This window comes from Solea solea, chromosome 2 (assembly GCF_958295425.1).
Source record: "Solea solea chromosome 2, fSolSol10.1, whole genome shotgun sequence".
Taxonomy (NCBI): domain Eukaryota; kingdom Metazoa; phylum Chordata; class Actinopteri; order Pleuronectiformes; family Soleidae; genus Solea; species Solea solea.
The window spans coordinates 33,056,794-33,074,397 of record NC_081135.1 but is presented as its reverse complement, the minus strand read 5'-3'; the positions used below and the strand labels follow the sequence as shown (position 1 = coordinate 33,074,397).

The window sequence follows — 17,604 nt, the reverse complement described above, 5'->3', positions numbered from 1 at the left end:
GAAATACAAGCAAGAGCAACAGGCATCCAGTCGACATGAGGCGTAGTAGCGTGTTTGTCATTCACCGTCCCGTCCCCCTTTGACCAGCGCTAATCCCGCTGGTGTTTTTATGCTCCACCAAGTGCGTCACAGCTGTTTTCCATTCCAAACAGATTCTCCGGCAGCCACCTTGCTTCTTCTGCACTTTCATTCATCCACAAACACCAAGTGCTGAGACAGGCAGGTACCCAACAAGGCCTCACTGCAGGACTGTGTGCAGCACCTGCTAGTATCACTGTACCAACACAGCAGAGGCAGCTGGGTGTGATGCTGTGAAGACAAGGTCAAGTCTGGGGGGTTTCACTGCTCCACGCCTGTAAAAATCCTTTAACTGATCCCTGTCTTGGGATCAGGTATTGAGTACCTCAAACTCTCAAAATGTCCAATTCCTACTCATTTCATTATATGTAAAATAAAGTAGCTATAAGGGGATATAAAACTTTAATAATCAGTTTTATACATTTTTGGTATTTACAACATTGTATACTATGAAAATTAATTATTTAGTGCCAATGCTACAGTGCAATTCTGATCACCATGGCAAAACTTACACACTTGTGACCTCTAGTGGCTAGGTAGCTACGGTGCAGCAACCTGGAGTCTAGCTTCATTCATTCATTCACTGAAGAACACAGAACTCCTACATTTAAGAAAATAATTGGATGACATTTTGTGAGGATGTAAGTTATGGTCCAAGGAAGAAATTAAATAAAAAAAAAGATAATTCTTTTGCCAATCCCAGCTGAAATAGGTCATCATGCAACAATGTTTTCAGGATTGACTCATTTCTCACTGCTTCCTAAAGTCATTAAACTAGTTATTTTGTTATTTTCTTTGTTTGAATATATAATTATATATATATATATATATATATATATACATACATATATAATATTTGATATGTCATATCTTCCTATTTATGTCACTGTGAGCCCGTGCAGCCTCTCACACTCCAGGCACTTACCATGTGATGTCATCAAAGTCTGCAGGATTCAGGGGAGAAAATTGCACTTTAGCGTCTCATCTACTACTCTTGAGAAGAATGAAGAAGTGATTGATTGAATTTCCCATCGTCAGAGATTTGTCTCTTTGCCAAGGAGGGTGTGTTTTTGGCAGCGCTCATCAAAACTCAAAAGAGTGAAAATGAATTATTTGATTAAATATTCCGGGGATGTAAGTTATGGTCAAAAGGAAGAAAATTATTCGATTTAGCTGGTGATATGGATTCATATTCAGGATTAAAAATAAAAAGTGTTGGCAGAGATTTCCACTCTGAGGGCTTTCCTCTTATTTCTCAGTGATTTGATTTATGAATGAAACACTCTCTCTCTGCTCTTCATTGTTATTAGTCGACTGTAGAGAAATCATCAAGGTCAGTTGTTCATTTATTCACTGATTTATTTGTACTAAAATATATAATAGAAGGATTCACTTTGTGGTAAAGTACATCACACCATGCAGAAACATCGCTTATAAGTAAAAGTCTAAATGACGTCTGGTCACAGTGGAGCGTCAGTATGGAATATTAATGACACAGATTGTTAGGTGGATTTGTAATCCCTGGCTGAACCTATAAGGAAAATTAAGAAATGTGTTAATGTGGATCTGTGTGTTTACTGACGGGGGAGCTTTTGACAAACGTAGCGCTGCGCTCCAGCGGTAAGGCCCTCCTGCCCGACAATGGGTTCAGCTCGTTCATGTCCACCCCGGAGTCTAAACTGGTCTCCCGACTCTCTGCCGGCCTCCTCCTCCTGTGCTGCTCTGACACAGCGTAGTGGATCTCAGCTGCAGGTTTGCCCTCCAGTGACACAAACCAGGCCCGGGGAGGCTGGTGGGAGGAGCTTTTAGACAACTCTCCTAATGCATGCGCCGAGTGCCTGCTGTCCCTGATTTTGTTTAATGTTCCTGGGACCGACACCGACTCAGGGAGATTGAAGTGACCCATGGATGTGTTGGGGGCAGTGGCCCCCCGTAGGCTCTCCAGCTCTCCCAGCCGATCCTCAGCTTCCATCTCCGTGTTCTGGGTCAAAGGCGGACCCTTTGGCAGCGTCTGAGTGAAGCCGTCTTTGCTCAGTGGCTCACAGGCAGCACTGTTTGAAGCCCCGGCTCGGGGAAGAGTGGCTGATTTGCTCCACTCGGGGTATTCCTCCAGCTCGTTCAAATGAAAAAATGCGGGAGCGTGAAGGATGGCAACGGGCTGGTTGTAGAGGAAAAAATTGCCAGCCAGAGATCCCGGAACTGTCATCTGCTCTGTAGTTGTGTGTAAACAAGTCACATCATTAGATTCAGAGTCAAGATTCGATTCAGTGCATTCCAGTGTAAGAGCCACATCATTGGGACTGGCCCGTGTGTTGCCACCGTGCAGTGAGGAATCTGGGAACGACTGCTTCAGCCCACCCTGGGGTTGAGAACCGTCCATTGAAGGCACTTCAAAGACTTGATCTTCACACGTGGAGGTGGTTTGGTCCTTTTTCGACATTGGCTGCATCGTCATCTTTTCTTCAGCTCCACTGAGGGAAGGTCTGTGGGTGAAATAGTACATTTATGTTAAAGTTATGAGGAAACCGCTCAAAAAAAATCAACATTTTCAGCTCAAAGGGAAGTTTTTTATTTAAGATATTTTGTGATTTGGCGTGCAACAAAACCAGGAATTGTGTCTTAAGATGTCAATCTGTACACCGTCACCATTTAGTGTGTACTATAGAGACTAGTATGAGTTGAAAGCCTTTGTTACCTGCAACAGTAATACAATCCAACCAGAAGAAAGACGAGGACAAAAATCACTCCTCCTCCGAGCACCATCAGGAAAGAGGAATGGTGTAAGAGGAAATCAGCAGGAATGGCAATTTCAAAGAAGCCTAAAGCAAAAGTGACATAGACAGGGACACAATTTTAATTGTCTACACAAAACCTAGTCCAGGCCAGCTTTAGTACATTCTGATAATTTTACACTGGCTTCTAAAACACCCGGGTTCGCAACTCGTTCGGAACAAGGCCCTTTCTGCATGGAGTTTGCATGTTCTCCGCATGTGTGTGTGTGTGGGTTTTCTCCGGGTTCTCCAGCAGATACACAACAAGCCATCGTTTAATTTTCAGTTTTTAAACTTCACTGATAAACATGGCATCACCATGTATATGCAACAGTTCATTGTGTTCCATATACAGTCACCAAACATGACTATGATGAACACTTGCCTCTGGTTGATGACAGAGGTGCAGCGATCCAGTCGCCCAGGTGAGGGGCTGTAAATGTCCACATGAGTTTTCCATCTCTTGACACCACCTTCCCCAGTCCTTTTCTCATCCACCCACCTAAACAGAAATAAAACATGTCGTCTTTATATTTGCAAATTTTTATTGTTCTGTGAACTAAAAGTGACACGGACTCTGGTTTGTGAGGTCAGAGTTATTGAACTTTTATGGCAAGAAGTAGTTTGAAGAAGATTTTCTGGGTGTCTTTTCTCTCCGAACAGTTTCATGAGTGGAAGCTGCAGAATCTTCCATACTTCTTCTTCTTCTTCTTCTTCTTCTTTATAGCATTTGGTGCACTCACCAGTGGTGCGGTTGAAGAACCATGCTGGGACAACAGTGGAAATCTGAAGTCCACAGCCGTCAGGAACGCTGAGGCTGATCTGTACGGGCCCGCTGATATGCAACTCCGTGTCTCCTGAGAAAAGCTGCACGCTGACAGCTGCCACCGGGCTCAGCTCCACACTGACAAACCCTTGGGGGAAAAAAACAACTGTGCTGAAGAAGAGAAGCTGGAAAAATACATATGTTCTATGTAAATATACCCACTTTTGTCCTTTTTTTTTTGGAAGGAAGTTTCATGTCCAAAACTTTGCCTGAGTGGTAACAAGACTGACTGACAGTTTTTGACTCTTATTTTAATAGTGGAAATTCTTCTTACGCTGATAGCCATCGATAAATTAACTTTAACTCTCTGTGTATGCGTCAATCACCTAGGTTTGGATTTGTATCTATCAAATACTGTGTACTGTGTACCGTCTGCCTCAGTATCCACTGTCTTGGGATTGAAAACCTACCCGATTTACTGCTCATGATCCCCAAAGTGCTGAGAGCATCGACACCGTCTGATGACAGCTGGGGAACAGTTAGATAGGCCTCGACCAGGGTGAGATTACCGGTCTGGTTCAGATTCAGTAGGCTCTTGGGAAACTGGACAACAGATTGTGACACAGTATCTATGGATGAAAGGAAATATGATAAATAATCATTGGTAATACGTATTTGTTTATGCCTTTGTGTATTTACTTTCTGGAGTGTGTGTGTATGTGTGTATGTATGACTTAACTGATACAGTACCAGATGTTTTTCCTGTGATCATGACAGAGTCCTCAAAGAGCCAGATGTTCCCTTGGTTTCGACCCAGTAGTGACATGGTCACTGATGAAAATACTGCATTGAGTGTACAAGTGGAAATTAGAGGAGGGATTTTAAAGTCAGTGCTCACCATTTCATTTACATTTCAGCTCTTATCCACTAGATGGCAGCATGACTTAGTGTTGTACATTACACAGTGAACAGAATATACTACTCATAACCGTCAGAGACCAAAACATACACTCTCCACACGGGGGCTATTGCATCGTCCTAATATTGACTTTTGTGGGGGAGGCATGTTTTTAAATTTAAATTTCAGTGCATGTGGACAAGTAGAGAGTTTACAGTATTTTGGCCAGATTTTAAATGTTTAAGTGACACATTTTGTTCATAAAATGTCAGCAAATGGTGGAAAATGTTGAGCAAAATCATGATGAACAATATGCACTTTACGGTCCTAAAGGAGCAATGAACAGTTATGGGGCTGAAATCGCAGAACTTGTTATTTGAAAAACTTTCAATCAAATAATCAAAATAGTTTAATTTATGCATTGGTTTTTTTTTCGAAGTATTTATCGCAACTCTCTGACTTTTGTGAAACAGCTGACAAACAGCTTAAAAGTCACTCATGACACTCAAATGCATCTCAGTCATAAAAGCTGTAAAGATGACAGGAGACATAAGATCCTGAATAAAAACAACACTTGTTTTCTCACAGCAGTGACACATAACATTCTGTACATTGACAAACATCTTACTTGGCATCCGGCTGGTTTTACACGGCAGCAGCGTGCAAACGTATCCATCCTTGCAGGCCACCACTGTGATCGGCAGACCAGCGTGGTCCGGTACATGAAGCAGAACGGTGCCATTCTCTCCAGTGTGAGCCGAGTTGAACTTGGTGTAGTTGATGTAAACCTCGACCACTGCCTGGCTCACGGGCTGATGACTTAGCACGTCGTCAACATGGACCTTAAGGTTAAAGACTGAACCTAAGAAAGGAGAAACATTTTAGAGAAAGATAACCGTTTTACAAATGCTTCATATGGGATGAGCAATATGTGAACTAGAAAGACCCTAATGGACCTTAAAACTAGACAAAGCACAGATAAACCTTCTGCTTTGTCAACATTCACAACAGTGTTTATCTGTGATTCACGAGAAGACACAAAACCACAGAGAATAGGATTACAGATTAATGTTGGATTGAGTTGAACAAATACTGTGGTTATTCTACCACCATGACACATTTTTAAAAAATAAAGCAGCACAAGTTCACTATTAAAAGTCACCCATTTTCTTAATAGCATAGTCAGCTGAATAAAATACAATTAGGGCCAAATAATGAATCATTTTCAAATCAAAATTGCAATTTTAAAGACTGCAATTTATTGTTATCTTCTTATTAGAATTTTCTTTTCGGTTGTTGTCAACTGCCAATAAAATCGCAATGAGAATAGTTTCCCCAAATCGTTCAGGGTTATCAGAGTTGCATAAAAAGACAGTTTCACTACCAAGTACAGCTTGGACAGAATGGAGTTGGCTGCACTTGCCATCAACCTTGCAGAGGCTGTTACACCTTAGTGACAACACACCAACAGCAGGAAACTAATTTGCTGACTCCCGGGGGGGATATCAATCCATTAACCCCAGCAGATTCCAAAGAGGGGGCACAAAAAAAGCCACTCAATACGAGATTATGCAACATCAGCATGCAGACGACGGCGGAGTACAGTACATATTTCCAATAATGTAAATCTCATGAGAGTTCTAATCATTGTGTTCTCAAGTGGCTGCGAGAAAATCCCATTTAGGACCTAATGATAATGTGACACCTTGTGCACAAAGCCAATCAGCCATTTTCACACCAACATTCACTAAAGCAAGCTCAGGAGAAGAGGTTCACGGTAGAGAATATCTCTCACCTCACCCTTCCCTTCCAAGCTTCAGTTACAATCAAAACTCAACTCACAGTGTGCTACTGTGAAAACATGGTGCTCCAAAATGGCTGCTCCTGATATGAATATAAAAGCCTCATTGTGGGTTCATTAAAAACAGCAATTCATATTTATTCGGATTGTTTGTGTCAGTGTTTCTGGCAGAGCCGGCCAAAGGCATAAGCGAACTAAGAGTGTGCTTGGGCCCCCAATAGTGTGTGGAGAAAAAGAAAACATTTTAACCTATTAAAGAAATCTAGATATATTTAGATATTTAACAGTGTTGATCTTAAGTTCTTTGGTTTTATTTTGGAGTTGGAGATTCATCATTTAGTGCACATTTGCAGTCAAATAAACTGGTTTATTAATATCACCACTTATTTGATTTTTACTGTCCTCTAACCCTCAGTGACACTGGTTTGGTTTAAATAACACAACTATAATAATGCAGTTTAAAGTGTTACATTGGTATCAATAAAAGTCATTCACCTACTACTCCGAGTTGGGGGTGGGAATCAAATTCAGCTTAGGGCCCCATAAAGGCTTGGGCCGGCCCTGGTTGTTTCTGGATTCAATTGTCCTGTTTCCTGGCAACCATGTGCCAAACATGTTCACCAAAACAACTTTGTAAAAGTGATAACAGGTCAGTTCTGAAAATAGTGATATGAAGTAAGTGATGTGATATTTTGTTCCATATTTCCCATACTGATGATGAAGCTATGAAACAATTCTAAGAAGAAAATCCTTGGAATCATGAGCAGCCTTGTGTGTACACCCACAAAACTCAACTCCTGCCCTGCCATAAACATTCTCTACTGTACTAAACAGTTTCCGTGGAGTTCGGACTGGAGAGTGAGTTTTAGTGAGAGTGAGACATAAATCTCAGCTGCTGTTATTTTGTTCTTCTCTCTGCACTTTTAGGAACAAAGCCCTGCACCGCTGCACTTTCAGCGGTCAATATTTCATAAATGTCTTTCTCTAATGTCCACAGTTCAGCCCTGACTCACAGGAGCACTGGTTGGATTTGCTGCCGCTCATAATCCTGCTGCTCAACGATCAGCCAAAGCTTGACTGAAGCTCTCATACCTTATGCCACCAGCTTTCACAACCCATATCCCACAGTCCCCCAAAACAATTCCCTTTGAATCATCTCGCTCTTGCCATCGTTCTCAGCCACAACATGAGGCAAATAATTCCACTTGGCTGTGTTAGCGTCAACCCACGGAGATAAAAACAAGTGTGCTGCCAGTGCAGATGGACCAGAAGGCGTGCGCGCGCGTGTGTGTGTGTGGAATCTTCTTTCTCTGAAGGGTTGGTGGTGGTGGTGGGTGAAGTGAAGGTGCGCTGTGCCAGAAAGACTATAATCCTCCCATTTGGCGAACTGAACCATGCCATGAAGCGGGTTTATGGAGTATAATGAAATGGGCTGTGTGAGGCCACTGTGTGATATGGCTTGAACGCTGTTATCTGTGACAACGCAAGAAGAAAACAGTGTTTCCAAAGGCTTACTTCATCCGTCTGCGCACATCTGACTCGAGCAAATCTGGGTCACATATGTTGCACTCATCTAACGTTCAATTACAAAGCTGTTAGTGAGACAAAGGGCAAGTTAAGAAGTGACTGAACAACCAGCACTGCCTGAGGCTAAAAGAGCTTGAATGTGATGCTAACGCTGACATTATGACACAGATACGGCACAATCGCTTCACAGACAACATGTTGACTGGTCAGTTCAGTGACGACGACCACGCGGCACAAACAGATGGTCCCACAGGGATTTATCTCTGGTCACCACACACCCACACCCCCATTATCACAATCATGCTTGTTTATATCCATGTTGGAATTAGGCCATATATTCCAGTATTGTAGGAGGTGAAGGGGGGGTGTGTGCCATGTTGACACGAGGGCCTGATCTGAAGAAGATGTCTCGGTTGGAGTTGATGAAGAGCTGAATGTACCCTGACAAGCAAAAGCACCCCGAGTCATTTATATAAATAAATAAAGACGTCCCAATTTAAGAAGGTTGCAACACTGGTGATGTTAATCTCAACATAGGAGAATTGGCCATCTGGCTCATGAAAGAAGGTGTTTTTTTTGGGTACATGATTGTTACTATTTAGTAGAGTGGAAAGTGGGTCATTTCCCTGCAAGTTAACTCTGAACTGAAGTGACATGAGGAGGAGGAGGAGGAGGAGGAATAATTTGGCTGCAGGGCCGGGAATGGTAGACATAATGCACGGGTGCAGTTCCAAGAGATAAATCATGAAAAGCTGGGAAGGGGGCAATCACATGGTGATGTACTGTCCTCCTACAGGAACATGAATTAGTCATGAATCAGTGGACGTGGAAGTCACAAACACTTCTTTCACACAGATCTTCACCACCGCTCTGTTGTAAACAAGGAGATGCCTGTGACAAGTGCACACATCACTGCTATGAAGAGGGTGTTACGTAATACATATCACATAATGCAGCGACAAGAATAAGTGTACTGTAAACAGGTGATTTAGATGGAATGGCAAAAAAAAGAGAAAGAGAGAGCGCTTATTATTATTGTATATTTCACACACTTCTCTCCTCTTTGGGCTTCTATGAAAACGACGGCCTACTCTCCGGGAGGACAGACGGTTTGGGAGAGGAAGGAAGGAAGCTAGCTGGATGTACTGGAGAAAACATGAGTGAGCACAGGAGGTGAACCATGACACCAGCCATCAGCCACCTACAATGCTGTCCTGAGCTCTCTTCCGTCGTTTGAATGTGGATTCTACAGTAAAAAGCCAGACTGATCCTGGGAGATCCAGAAACGAGGTTGAGCTTGATTCCTTTCCGAGATGCAGGACTAAGAGTCTAAAATATGAATTTGTACCTGCAGTGATTAGACTTTTGAATGACCTGTTGTGATCTAGTGTGTTTGCTTCTACTGGCTGTGAAGCTAATTTCCCCTAGGAGAGAATAAAGGTCGCCAAACTTGATAAGAGGAATAACAATCACACACAGAACAACAAAGGTTAAGTCCAACATTCGCACAATAGCAGATTCTGTCTCTCAGGTGACCCTAATGACGATCTTTCACACCTTGACTTGTAGAATTAACGGTGTTATGTTAGTACCATGATGACATGACTGTACCAACAACTGGGTCAGAGGGGGGAACAATCCTCATGGGTTCAAGCTCTCAGAGGCTAAATACATGGATTTCTCCACCAGTTAGACAGAAGTGAAGAAGCACTCTTGGATGGGAGTTAAAACATCTTCAAAATTAAGTCCAGTTGCCTACAGATAATTACTGAAGACGACTATGACCTGACGACTGAGAGCCTAATTTGAAATGTCAATATTCCAACAAGTGTGTTGATTAACTTCAGAGAAAAATATCAATATCAATAACACTACAACAAATAACACCGGTGCAAACGAGAACTGGCTCATCTTAAAAGTGCAAAATATGACAGGGGAAGGAAAATGCATTATTGACACAGTCCAAAACATAGATCATCTTGAGGTGTTGGTCCAATAGCTATCTCTTTTATCTAGAAGAGAAAGGCACTTCAAAACAATTAAAATGGTTGATGGTTGACAGTCAAGGCTAGCGTACTATCATGAAAGATCTCCATATCTTGTCAAAGATTGGGGTGTTTACACTTCAACACAAATGTGAGTTTTTCAAGCGCAAGAGAATCAGCCAGACACTGTCTCAAATGTCCGTATGATCCAATAATATCTACAGTATACAACTATAAAGAGTCTGTTTGTGATCATGACAGATGGAGACACTGTTGTGCTCCCACACCACTTACTGCTCATCAGCTGATCTGATATGAGGACACGAGTCCTGATACAGATGGTCTGCAGAGATCTAAGCGAGGACATCTTAAGTCTATAATCCGTGAAGGAAAGCCATGGGATAGCTTGTCAAACACTGTCAAAATACATACAACATTTACAGGAATATGTGATTAAATCTACTTAAACACTATGTTTTATATGCAGTTTAAACAGGGCTGCTGTCTTTCGTGCGAGTCCAGTTCAAACCTGGCAGTGGATCCAGCACTTGCTGTTGGTGGTGAAAGGCCTCTTGTTCCACTTGATCCGGCTCTGAAAAGTTGCCATCATCGACATGCAGAGAACGTCCCACAGCCTCAGTGAACTCCGCAGCAGCAGCTTTGTTGTTTGTGCACAAAATGAGCGCAGATATGAGACACATCAACAGGCGCATGACTCTGACTGAGAGACAGAGACAGACAGAGAGAGGGAGAGAGAGCAGAGTCTCCCTACTTCTCACTCATCACAGGACTCATCTATAACTAACAGAGAACAGAGAGATGCTCGCTCCACTGCTCTGTCCTCACAACTACTTCCTTTTCAGCCACTGTTCACACAGCAAAGTAAACTCCTCCCCTTTAAGCTGCTCTGTGAGGCTCTATCTCGCTCTCTATCTATCTGACAAATTATGTAAGGCAAGTATAAGTCAATACAAAAAGGTTCAATACATAATATTAGTTACAGTGCAGGGAAACAATCGTGTTTATCTCGTTTTAAAATATGCAGTGGCATTAAGTAAAACGGTCATGAAGAATGAAACTTACTTTATTTGACTATTACTTGTACAGAAGCCCTGAAAGGCAAAAAGGGAAAAAAGGAGATACAAAAGGTTGATTTTTACCCTTTTTGGGGGCAAACCCCCCGCAAAAATTACGATTTTTTTTAAAAGATGAAGATTAAAAATTTCAAAGTGTTTTTGTAATACTGATTCTAGCCATTAGGGATGCTGTGTCACCACTATCCCACTCTGAAATGTGTATCTTTATTAGAAAAGGTTTTCTACAAGGAATGACAATTCGTTTTCCTTCCTTCTTTACTTGTACAGAAGTATTTTAAGGCAAGATGAATCTTTTTAAGATGATTTTCCTGTTTTGTTTTGTTTTTTCCTTTTGGGCATAAAGATTGGCTCCCAGGGGTATTTTTTAAAAGATAGGGAAGATTAAGCATGTAATATTGATTTGGGCCATTAGGGGTGCTGTGCTACCACTATCCCACATTTTGTATTTTTATTAGGAAAGGTTTTCTAAAAGGATGAAAAGGAAGTTTTCTTTCTTCCTTACGCCTAAAGAAGTCCTGAAAGGCAAGTGGGAAAAATTAATCTAAATGTTTCTCCTTTTGAGCAAAAAAATAGGAAAAGATTGGCTCCTATGGATCTTTTAAAAAGAAAAAAAAATATGAAGATTAAATATTTTGTTTTGTTTGTTTGTGCAATACTGATTTCACCCATTAGGGGTGCTGTGCATTACTATCCCACTCAAAACAAGGTTTTCTATGAATGAAAAGGAATTTTCCTTTGAAAAAAACAACAAAATTGAAGAAATAACCTGAAAAAACAATTGTACCAAAATATGTAATGACCCACCTGCATGTAGGACATGAGGCTGTTGCCGCCTATGATGATGATGATGATGATGATAATGATGATGAATGGTTTGAAGAAACATATTCCATGGCTTTCAATGTAGATAACAATGAAGTTATTCACTAATAGAGATGTTTCCACCACCACCTTTGATCAAAACACCAAATCAATAAAAGTCAAACTGCACTCGTCCTTCACTGAACTCCAACAATTAACATCTTGATATTTCTGCTGCCACCTGGGAGCAGAATTTCATGCGCTCATCAAGACACTTGCATCACCTGTTTTCCACCACTAGATGGGAATAATGCAATATCCTGCACAACAACACAAACCTTTCAGTTAATGGTATTTGCATTTTTTAGTAAATAGTGCATTTATTTATCAGGTATGTCTATTAGTGGGATGTTCCAGGTCTAATAGATGCCTACATTAAATGTCAATTATTAAATGTGTGTGGTGTGTAAAACAAAGTGTCTGATTGCACACTTTTATTGTGACATCTCTTCTCTCTTAGGATTTCTTTTCTTGTACGCTTCGTTTTTATTTATTGTGACTCTCCGACATTTAATACAGTGCTGCAACATCTAATTTCGCCAGCCGTGAACTTCTCTTACCTCCTGGTCATAAAAATTAAGTAGACCGCGATAGAGAAGGAACAGCATTCTCTCAACTAGTGTTTTATTGATGTGCCAGACACTTCTGTGCTTCATTCTCTGTCAACAGTTTCATACTAAAATGATTTTTACCTTTAATTACAGTATGTCGTGTCTTCATCAAAGAGGTATTACATAAAGGAGAAGTAGGGCAGGTGACTGTGAGAGCACTGGCTACAGTGAGAACACAACACATGCGGTCAGACTCTCATAAATGCAGTCTGTCGCCCCCTGCTGTCACAAACCCTTGCAGAGAGAATGACATGAGTGTTTAATGGAGATGTTTTATAAATGAGTGGGGGAAAAAAAGCCTTATCTTTGTCTTTTACTCTTAATAGTCCTCTTGAGTGTCATCCACTGGCTTTACTGATAACAATCGTGTAGCCACTATCTTCCCATTATATTAATTTTTATTTAATTTATTTATCCAGCTCTGACCACAAGGTCATTCAAAGCAATATTTTCCCACCTGTTAACATAGATTGTGACGTTTCACAATCATAGAAAGGTTAAATGTCAAAACACAATTGGCACTCGGCCCTATACAAAGAACCAGTTAATGGGGCTGGAAGGTTTGCCAGTGAAATGCGTCACAGTAATTACTTCTTATATAGTCAATTTACATTGACACATGTGATTATGATGAGAATATGCTTGCTGAAATATGTAAAATATGTGAACTGTGTAGAACTTAATTGTGTAGTCATTACGGGGCCCCCTCAATCACTTACATGCGCCATGCCACCCAATATAAAGTTATAATTAGTTATTTCGGTATGCATCATGCCATTTTGCATTATATTGTGAACTAGTTATTGTCCCTTTTTAAAATTATGTGAAATATCATCATAAATAATATTATTTCAATGTCTTTTTCTGAAAAAGTTGGACTTTTGTTTCTCACTTGACCGGCCCCCTACTGACTTAACTAGACCCTCAGTGGCCCCGAGGTCATTTGAGTTTGAGACCCCTGATCCAGAGGCACCAAAAAATCAGAAATACTGTTCTACTGTATATACCAGGGTACGTGATCGACGTGGAGCTGAGGAATTTTGACCGGAAACTTAAACAAATAACAAAGAAATGCTAAAATATTAATAAATAGTCACTTATCACTCATTCCATCATAATCTAATTCAACTATACCAGTGTCTGAAGTGTATGTGAGGAAGAGGAGGATGATGAGAAAGCACTTGGTATAAAAAGTTTGAGAACCCCTGCTCTAAACTAAACCAAACTGCTTCACACTGACTTTGAGCTAATTCAGCACAATTAAATCCACTAAGTCTGTATAAAGTCTGTACTTAATCATGCCTTATTTACATTTTACCTACATTAATAAATGTCTCCACTCTCAATGACATTAGAAGTATCTATGTACCTTGTAGTCATTTAAACTATTATTTCGGATTTCTGTTAATTAGTTTTGGAAGAGACAACTTCAGCGAAAAGAAGGGATTAAATGTGCGACTTTACAGCTGTGCTCTCGTTCAAAATACCCGAGACGGGCCAGAGGCAACAGACTGACACCAGGGTGCGGAGAGGAAGTGTGAAAAAGTGATAGACAATGTCACAGGGTGAATAAGCACTTGCCTAGAGAGACAGGTGCATGACCCGCCATTAATAATGGTGACATCAGCAAAAAAAAATAAAAAATTGAGAGTTACCGACATGCCACGGAATATGACTGCAAGACAAAGGAGATTTTAGAAAAGTTTAGAAAGTCAACTGTTCACTGTACTACTTCACAGGGGGGAGACATTGCAGGACATTACATCAGGACTCTGTTAGACTCTGCACTGACCTCAACAGACTTCAAATGCCTTGTAAAGGTTCTCCACAGGACATGACAAGTTTTCACGGACAATATGAACTTGAATTGTCCTTTTCTACTGAAAACAACTAATAGCAACTGGATTTTATCTGAAACTCCAGTGCGTAGGTTTTGGTAATTTTTTGTTGTTGATATTATTCTGGCTCACAAATGCAACATTATTTGTATGCTGCGTCCTTCATCTGAAAATGGGCAAGAAATCTTTTCAGACCTGACTGAGAGAACATTTGTGTGGTACAGATATGGAATTATATTTGTGTCAATATTTCCAAACAACACTTTTTAAAAAGCAATTGAGCAAACAAAAATTAACCACATAAAATATCGAGTTAAGCATTTAAAAATCCATCCATCCATCCATCTCCTACCACTTTATCCTCCATAGGAGGGATGTGGCTGACGGCGGGGTACCCCGGGCGATAGGCGGGGTACAGTTCCCTGGACAGTTCACCAGTCCATCGCAGGGCCACCTATAGAGACAACCATTCACTCTCACATTGAGAGAGAGCATAATTTACCTAATCCTCATATTGCATGTTTTTGGAGTGTGGGAAGAGCTCCATGCAGCCCTTGTTCCAACTGGGGCTCTAACCTGAGTCTTCTTGCAGCAAAGGCAAGAGTGCTAACCACTACACCAACCGTGCGGCCCTCATTCAAAAATATTGTATTTTATTAGTTTGAAAAGACACTTTTTATTTGGAATTATAATAATTTAGTTTGATGCGACTTTTTTGAGTCTGTGTTCCCTCACTCGTTCTTTGCACTGTGGTTTTTTGAGTGCGATTCTGAAACTGCCTACTGATTGACTACTGAATTTTGGAGCAACAGCTCAAAACCGTTAGATACTGACGGGGAAAAATAGGGGACCGAGTTTCAAATAGTGGACAGTGACTCCACAAATCTAATTCCATTCACAGAGGCTGCTCTATTCAAAAGTGAACTAAAATTCACTTCTGAAACTTTCTCTGGGTGCTTTCTTTGTATTTTCAATCATGGTGCTGTTGCTTCCATCTGTCCTGACCTAAAACAACTCACTTCCCTGTAAGACTGACGCCAGGTGACATGAGGTCTGAACATCGTTACACTGAGAAATACATAGAAAGTCGTGTGGAGTGCTACAGTTTAAAAAAAAATTATAATAAAAAAATAAGAAGCCTGATGCCAAAGCTTTGTGTTAGTCAGTGTTTGTGAGTCTGTGTCTTCAGATGCTGGTCATACTGAGAATAGGAATATTGGAAAGCAGAATGAATAAAACACAGAGGGTACATCAAAATGAGTTTGTTGATCCCCTGACATCTCATCTAGCACAACTATCGGGTCACTGTTTCCAATAAACCAATATTACCCGAGACAGTACCTCGGCATCTACTATAGATTGTGGTTTGTCGGTGCATCCTAATGCATGATTTTTTTTTCCTCTTGCCCTAGCAACACATGGCTTAACTGACAATTGTACTCTTTGACTGATTCTGTTTAATAAACATGTATCCTATGAGGCTATGAACTAAAATTATTACAGATATATTCATTTTGTTTTCATGCAGTAGTATATCACGCTGGGTGGCTCCAGCTTTTAGGCACAAGTCTTGACCTACACACTGACTAAAATTAGAAAAATCTCTTACTACTGAAACAATGATTATCACCTCATGTTGGAACCTCGCATCACTGAATGTAATACAACTTCATTCACAGACAAAAGTCGCTTCTTAATAAACATTTGCCAGCACAACCTAATGAAAACTATTTAGTAGAATATTGATTACATTTCCAGAAAGAATGGTTCAACATCTCTCCTTTGACACTAATGCAGGCATACAAAATGCTGTCAGTATTTTGCCTTCAATTACAGATTTAGGCTTAAGTGAGGCATTTATATTCGTTGGCTATTCAGACACGTCTTTGTACTAACTCGGATAAATGTCATTATGATAGTCCAGCTTTAACGACATATCAAGATTTCTGTAAACTAAAGAGTCAGATACATTTATATTAATGTCAAATATGGATGGGTAAGAAAAACTGTCTGTTATCTACAACATATATGTAAATACATTTTAAACTCCACCTCAAAGCAGTGGATGAGCAAAAAGGTAAAAAAAAAAATAAAAGCATTAACTAATGTGAAAAATGTAGCTTCTCCAGCAATAACCATCATCACTTCCTGTTCTGTAAAAAAAAACATGTGTCAGGCTGATGTGAGGTACAGTAAGTATGTCTGCTCCAGGCTGCCGAGGTAAGATTGAATCCAGCATGAATTTTAGTTCAAGTAAAATAATAAGATTTCTTTTTGCTTGGTCAACACATTGAAAGAGCAGAAATGTCCGTGAAGTAAAAGCTGAATTCAAACAAACTGTGGGAAAAGATGTTGCATGGGTTTGTGATCCTGGAGCCTTCAGGGCTTGCAAAACAATTTAAAAGATATAAAAATAACTCAACTCAATAACTCAAAACAATATTTTTTTTGTATATGAAAGTAACTAACTTTCTTCAAGATGGTCCTTTGCTATTTCTTGCCTGTCAGGAGGACATGGTCGCCCACAAACACATTTATTAGACCACCACCCAAAGCTGCCCTAAATTATCAGCATTGCAGCATTATCAAAATAATCTAAGCTCTTTATCCGAAACGCTATATTTAATGTTAAGACAATGAAAAATAGTAAAGCACATTATTTTTTCATGATTAAGATGTCAAATTATAGTTATTTACTTGCATTCCAGAATAGAAAATGTAGTTTTAGTGGTTGAGTGTTATGCTTAATTAATATACAGCTCAAATTTGGGTATAATAAGGTGAATTCAGTTTGTTATTTGCCAAATATAGCACTGTATATTTGATCTATGTCATTGCTGATAAGCATAAGGCTGTGTTCACAACGAACACAATTTGTTGTGTCGTACGGCGCCATTCGCAATTGTGTATTTTGTGGCGCGATGGATGGGATAGCTTTCTGCAAGTTGCCGTATTTTAAACAGAAGTAACGGGCATTTATGTTCACCATCATCCAAAGCATTGTTGCACTCTCTGTTGCGGAACCACACAACACGACGGCGTCGCATCCAATGTGAACACAGCAGAAGGGCAACTTCTGAAAAATCAGCCATACAGTAAATACAGTTTGCTACATCTTCCAAAGGTAAAATGAAAGATAAAGTGCTGAGACTTGGTCGCAGAGATGAAAAAGGGGTAAATCTTAAGAGTCATTACAGCTTAAAACATGCCGAGGTTCATTCAAGGCCATGTATTTCTACAGGATACGGAGGGCAAGTTGTTTCAGCTGTGAATAGCATCATCATCATCACCAACATCATTATTATCATCACACCTCTCTCATGTCTGACAGCTTATTAAAGAGAAGCTGTTCCAGCCATCACATCAGAGAG

The 17,604-nt window shown here is 40.3% G+C and overlaps 1 protein-coding gene across 2 annotated transcripts; it reads right to left on the bottom strand.

Moving 5' to 3' along the window:
• Positions 1-1,406: 1,406 nt before the first annotated feature.
• Positions 1,407-11,849, bottom strand: LOC131475313 (protein FAM171B-like). Of its 2 annotated transcripts, XM_058653323.1 has the most exons (9): positions 11,728-11,849; positions 10,356-10,484; positions 5,142-5,375; positions 4,366-4,458; positions 4,086-4,244; positions 3,593-3,763; positions 3,235-3,351; positions 2,774-2,897; positions 1,407-2,561 (listed from the first exon to the last, which is right to left on the bottom strand). In XM_058653323.1, the coding sequence occupies exons 1-9, from the start codon at positions 11,807-11,809 to the stop codon at positions 1,634-1,636; spliced, it is 2,037 nt and encodes a 678-aa protein (XP_058509306.1). In that variant the 5' UTR covers positions 11,810-11,849; the 3' UTR covers positions 1,407-1,633. The 2 variants fall into 2 exon arrangements, with proteins under 2 accessions (XP_058509306.1, XP_058509317.1); XM_058653334.1 differs by lacking the exon at positions 11,728-11,849 and having other exon boundaries at positions 10,356-10,661.
• Between the last annotated feature and the right edge of the window lie 5,755 nt (positions 11,850-17,604).